General features: G+C 53.1%; 1 protein-coding gene across 2 annotated transcripts in view; it reads left to right on the top strand.

Annotated features, from left to right (window-relative positions):
* Positions 1–1,076: 1,076 nt before the first annotated feature.
* The window catches only part of NT5M (5',3'-nucleotidase, mitochondrial), a 31,591-nt gene continuing 26,667 nt past the window's right edge, over positions 1,077–6,000 (top strand). For both annotated transcript variants that reach the window (XM_042965945.1, XM_042965944.1), the window contains exons 1-2: positions 1,077–1,458; positions 4,707–4,807. In XM_042965945.1, the coding sequence (XP_042821879.1) occupies positions 1,189–1,458; positions 4,707–4,807 (371 nt within the window). In that variant the 5' untranslated portion in view covers positions 1,077–1,188. The remainder of the gene's footprint in view (positions 1,459–4,706; positions 4,808–6,000) is intronic.

The raw sequence follows: 6,000 nt of genomic DNA, 5'->3' as shown, positions 1-6,000 counted from the left end.
TACTTTCTTAACCGCTCCACACTGCTTCCTTTTGGCTCTACCTCTCTGGCCTCAGAGTGGACTACCTTACCCTTCCTTCACCATAATTTCGGAAAGATCCAAAAATGTCCGTTCCATCAGGGTGGGGACTTTGTTCACTGCTTGATATCCACCACCAAGCACATAGGAGATGTTCAGCAAGTATGGTGCCAAGGAAATATAAGAATGAAGCTTGTGGTCTCAGTGGCCTCTCTACCCCCTAAAGCCTCTTTCCCTGCTTCAGGACTTTGGCCTTGCTGCCTTCTCTCTCTGGACCGATCGGTCTTTCTGGTTTTTGCATCCCCTATTCTCATCATTTATGTCTCTGCTCCAGTATCACCTCCTGCAAGAGGCCTTCCCTGACCACCCTGCCTGTCTCCCCACCTCTCCATCATCGGGTGCTTTTTGCATCATCGTCTGCTTTTTGTTTTTGTTTTTTTTTTGTTTTGTTTTTGCTAAAAAAAAAACAAAAAACCTATACCAGGGTACAAAATAATATATACTTACAGATTTATTTGAAAATCATCAGTTTTATGAAGGCTTTGTAATGTTTGCAAGGTGTTTGTTTGTCCTACTTATATCAGCCTCTCCCCAGATAGATATTCGCTGTAAAGCAGGGAGGCTCTCCGGGGGCACATCATCCTGTTTTGGTTCCTTCATACTGTTGCCACTCTCTGAAAAATTTTTTGCCCGTTTTGTACGTTTGTTTGCTTTTCGTCTGTCTCCCTTCTAAGAGGTAAATTCCAGGATGGATGGCAGGGACCTGGTCAGTTTTGTCCACAGCCCCATACAGTGAATGCTCAGTGACACAGCCTCGCTCCATCAGCGCGCACTGCTCCTGCAGTCACGCTGCGGCTGTGGGAGGAGGCGGTCCAGGCCCGGGGTCCCGGGAGAAGATGCGAGTGGAGAGCAGGGGACTGTGGCCTGTCCCCAAAGCCCCGCCCCCCGAGCTCCGCCTCCGCCGGGGCGCGTGCCGCAGCCTCGCTCTGGGGCCAGAGCCTGCGCGCTGCGCCCCGCGCGCCCAGCGCCCCGCGCCCTGCGCGCCGCGCTACCCGCGCGCCCGAGCCGGCAGGGGTTTCTTTCCCCCGTCGCGGTCATGTCTCCGGGTCCGGCCCGGCGGGGTGGCGCGGCCCAGGCCCCGGCGCCCGCGGCGAGCGACCGCCAGGGACCATGATCCGGCTAGGCTGCTGGTGTGCGCGGCGGCCCCGCGGCGCGGCGTTCCCCGCGGGGCGGCGCTGGGGGTCGGGCGGGCCGGCGGGCCGGGCGGGCGGCCGCTCCCTGCGGGTGCTGGTGGACATGGACGGCGTGCTGGCCGACTTCGAGGGCGGCTTCCTCAGGAAGTTCCGCGCGCGCTTCCCCGACCAGCCCTTCATCGCGCTGGAGGACCGGCGCGGCTTCTGGTTGTCGGAGCAGTACGGCCGCCTGCAGCCCGGCCTGAGCGTGAGCACCCCCTCGCCCCCCGCCCCGGCCCCGCTCGGCGCCGCCGCGGGGCCGCCGTTCCCGCTCCGGGGCCCCGAGCCCAGCCCGGCGGGACTGAGGCCCTCCTTCCCGGTCCTGGGCCGGGACCCCGCGTGACCTTGGGTGGGTCATCGCCCCGAGCCTCGGGGTAGTCTTCGTGTGAAAGGGGGGCCTGGGGAGGACCGAGGGCGCAGCCCTGCGCGCAGGAGCTGGTGGCTGTCCTCTCAAAAGTCAGGAGAATAGGAAGCGTAATATACTGTCTTCAGCACACTTTTTAAGTTTTGGTGCATTTGGCCACGAGTCTTTTAATTTTTTAAATGAAATAAATGTTACAGGTAAAGTCCTCTTTGACCCCTGCCACGGTCACGTGCCCACTTCTTCATCCTCGCGAATTTGATGAGTGTCTTTACCATTCTTTTTTTGCCCTTTTCCATGAATGCATTAGTTCCCAGTGGTATTTGAGGTCCAGAGAAGTGGAGTGCTGCACATCACACAATGCGTCAGTGGTCAAGATGGGGTGGGATCAACTCCTTGGTTTATCCCCTTGCTCTGGCGGCCCTGCTGAACCTGAGCCCGCCACATCCCCCTGACTCCTGATGTGCTCTGCTCTCTGAGTCCGCGATGGATGGAGGGGAAATATCCAGGCACGTTTATAGACAGATGGCTTGGTTTGTGAGCTTAAACTGTTTGGTGAAAGGAACAGGATTTTGCCTTGCCCGCTTAAAGAGGCTGGATGTTTTCTGGCATCCCTTGATTGGCCACCTAGGGTCCCCTAGGTCACCAGAAGTTTGATGATGATGATGATGATGATGGTATTAGAGCCTATTTTGTATCCGTAGGTTGACTGCATTATCTCCCATGTGAGATTGACATTATATCTCCATCATGCAGGCGAGGAAACTTGTCCTAAGTCATATAGCCAGTAAGGGGCTCAGCTAGGATTGGAACCCAAGTCCATCTGCCTCCCAAGCACATTTAGCTTTCGCCACCCCAAAGTCCTCTTCTCTGTCCTGCTCTAACAAGTAACTTTTCTTTCGACTTAGAAAAGGTTACTTGACAATAATTGGTTTGTTGAGAGGCAGGTTGAAAAGAAAATCAAGCACCATGTCTCTCTTAACACCTTGCACTTCAGAAGGTGACTTTCCCAGGGTTCTGTGTGCTCACTCCTCCCAGCTCTAATGGCTGACTACCAACTTCGAAGTGGAGAGAATACCCTAGTAATTTTTTTGCGGCCTCAGTAACATACCCCCCTGCTCTATGTGTGTGTTCATTTATAGACGGTGCACGGTATTGACAGTCTGGGCACCTTGTTTCCTTCCAGAAGTGTATTAGGGCAATAAAATAAAGCCCGTCCCCGATCCTGGAAAGGACAGTGGCTTTTGCAGTCCTTTGTACAAGTGTGCGGGCCCCAGGACTAAGGAGATGAATTACCATTTTCTAAGGACGAGGCAAAGGAACAGAGCTCCTGGGACACTAAGGAAGGGGTGTTCTGGGAGTGACGTGCTGAGTTCTGCTTCTGGGAACATTGCAGGAAATGGGATTTTAATAAATGAACACGTGCCCTTTATCCCCAGCACAGCTCACAGCAGGACATCCCCGGGTCTCACCTGGGCTGAGCTGGCCCAGCATCTACAGTTAAAGACAACCAACCAGTCAACCCAGCTTAATTATGTAGGCACATCTGCTTTACAAAACACTGCTCTATCTGTATCCCCTTTGGTCTCCACGGTGCTCTGAGGGGTCACTGGGGCTGAGGTGGAAGGCAGTGCTCATTTTAACTGACTTGGAATGCTGCGTGGTCAGAACAGTTGAGGAACTGAGCCCAGAGACAGGAAGTGCCTTGACCAGGGTTTCAGAGACCAGTTAGTGATGGAAGGAGGGAGAGGTGGCTGGGATGCCGATTACTGAGGTGAGGTGGTTAGCCCGGGGTCACACACTAAGGGGCCAGGACGTCTTACCCCTCTGTCGAGTGCGCTTTCCACCAGCCTATGCTGCCTCTGTGTGAGTCAGAAGCCGAAAGTCATGTTCTGACAGTATCACCCATAAGTGGCCTTGAAAAAACAATCCTCTGTAAATGTCAGTTTCCTTATCAGTAAGCCAAGGATAGCAATTCTTGCCCCTTGTGGGATGTGAGGCTCAAACAAGAGAGAACAGACATTAGCAAGAGTTACTCGTTTGCTTAATCCCACACAGTTTGCAAGAATATGGCCCGTGTGATCTCAGGGTTCTCCCCGCCTGTATGACACGGTGGTTCTGGAGTGTGTGGCCTCTGGCCTGGCAGAGACCCTTGCTGCACCACACACATGGGGTTCAGGTTCCTGCTCCTCAGAGGACTGGGTCTGTCTTCCTTCCCCTTGTCCCGGGCCTGGAGAACTGTGGCATTCTGCAGACTTGGTTTTGGCCCCGTAACACGAGGTAGAAACTTCTAGCCTGGGACTTGGGAGGTGGTGTTCAGCTCTCAGCAATGCCACCGTTCCGCTGGGTGACATTTCAGAAAAACCCTTCCCTATTCAGAGCCTTGATTTTCTCATATGACAGATGCAGGTCTGGATTTTTGGCTTTCAAACTTTAGAAGCAGCAGAATACGTTTTACACAAAGTACTTACTGACATATCAGTGCACAAAGCAGACAAAAGGGCTGTCGTAGTTGATATGAGTGAGGAGCCTGGAGTTCTGCTCAACTGGCCTTCCACCTGCTCTCCACCAGCCCCAGCCCCCCCCCCCCCTTAACCTACACTGCACAGAGGTGCGCTGAAAAATCTCTAAGTTCCTCCAGCTCTTGAATTCAAGGACTCTAGTGCCATGGCAAGACCTGGTCCACCCTCAGAGCCTCTACAATGCCTCTGGCCGTTCGAATCAAGCAAGTGCATATGATTCATGACCTACCTTGCGTCCCAGGTGGCCCTAGCCGTGCCTCTAGCAGAGCAGGCTTCAGAATTCATGGCCCCTGACACCTTAGCTGGTCTCTGCTGGATCCTTGCTGAAGTCGGAGCCCCTGGAGAGGGGCTGGAACACACATACTCCATGTGACCCGCCCTCCCCCTGGGATGTGTCCTTGTGTGTGTGTGTGTGTGTGTGTGTGTGTGTGTGTGTGTGTGTGTGTTGGGGGGTAAGGGGAGCGTGGAAGGCTCACACTCATTGTCAGCAGCTCTTCCCAGCTGTGCCGTCCTTGTGGTGAGGCGAGGTGCTGAGTACCCTGTAAGTCGCATGTTTCTCTCTCGTCTTCTTAGGAGAAGGCCATTAGCATATGGGAATCGGAAAATTTCTTTCTTGACCTGGAGCCTCTACCGGGGGCTGTGGAAGCTGTGAAGCAGATGGCCAACCTAGAAAAGTAAGTTTGTCTTCCCGCCTGAGTATTTGCGCCTTCCCCCTGCCGGCGCCTCCCCTTCTCCCCTGCTGCCCCCACCCTCTGCCGCCCTGCCTTCTCTCTCCCTCGTCCCTGCACAGGCCTCCATGCTTGTTTCTTCAGCCCTGGACATGGTAACACCCTGAGTGACACACACTCGGCCTGTAGGCTAGTAAGGTGTTTTGATCCAGTAACAGGAGAAAATATTGAGTCTAACGGGACCTGGGTGACTGGGTGCTGGATGAGCCCGTATTCAGCAAATATCTGAGAACCGACTCTGTTAGATGCTCCTGGACACCAGTGATACAGAGACGAACAACACATCGTCCCGCCGTCTTGGAGCTCACAGCCCTGCCGGAGAGTAGGTGCTGACGTTAAAGAATCTCACAAGCAGAGATAATCACGGACTGTGATCAGTGCTGAAAAGGAACAGAGTAAGGGGTACGAAGGGGCCTAACGGGAGACCTAATGAGAAAGGTGGTGAGGAAGCAGTATTGTGTGAGGTATTTCTATTTGCTTCTGGTGGAGCAGTTGCTCCTGTGAGCTGAAGCTCCCGCTCCATAACCACCCACTAAAATCCATCAGCAGTTACAGATGATGGCCTTCCCTGAGGACTTAAAACAGAAAACACAAAAGCCATCCTGAGATGTAGTTCGCGTGCCGTACAGCCATTTAAAGTGTCTAATTCAACGGGTGTGTTCGCAGAGTTGTGCACACATGACCATGGTCAACTTCAGAACACTTTCATCACCCCCAAAAGAAACCCTAAACCCATCAGCAGTCACCACCCCTTCTTCTCCTTCCCTTGCAACCCTAGGCAGCCACCGTCTACTCTAAGACTCTGTAGATTTGCCCGTGCGAGACATTTCATGTGCATTTCATATACATACACTGTGTGGTCTTTTGTGATTGGCTTCTTTTATGCCGTCTTGTGTTTTCAGGGTTCATCTGCTTCCTAGCACAAATCAGTACTTCATGGCTGGGTAATATTCCACGGTACGGATATGCCACGTTTTGTTCATCTGTCCATCAGTTAGTAGACGCTTGGGTTGTTTCTGCTTTTTAGGTATTAAGAATAATACTGCCATGGACACTCAGGTACAAGTTTTGGGTTTTTTTGTGGTCATATGTTTTCATTTTTCTTAGGTGTGTATATCCCTAGGAGCAGAATTGCTGGG

The sequence above is a fragment of the Panthera tigris genome, chromosome E1, assembly GCF_018350195.1.
Source record: "Panthera tigris isolate Pti1 chromosome E1, P.tigris_Pti1_mat1.1, whole genome shotgun sequence".
Taxonomy (NCBI): Eukaryota; Metazoa; Chordata; class Mammalia; order Carnivora; family Felidae; genus Panthera; species Panthera tigris.
The sequence above is the reverse complement of the archived record's forward strand: the minus strand, read 5'-3'. Positions and strand labels throughout refer to the sequence as shown.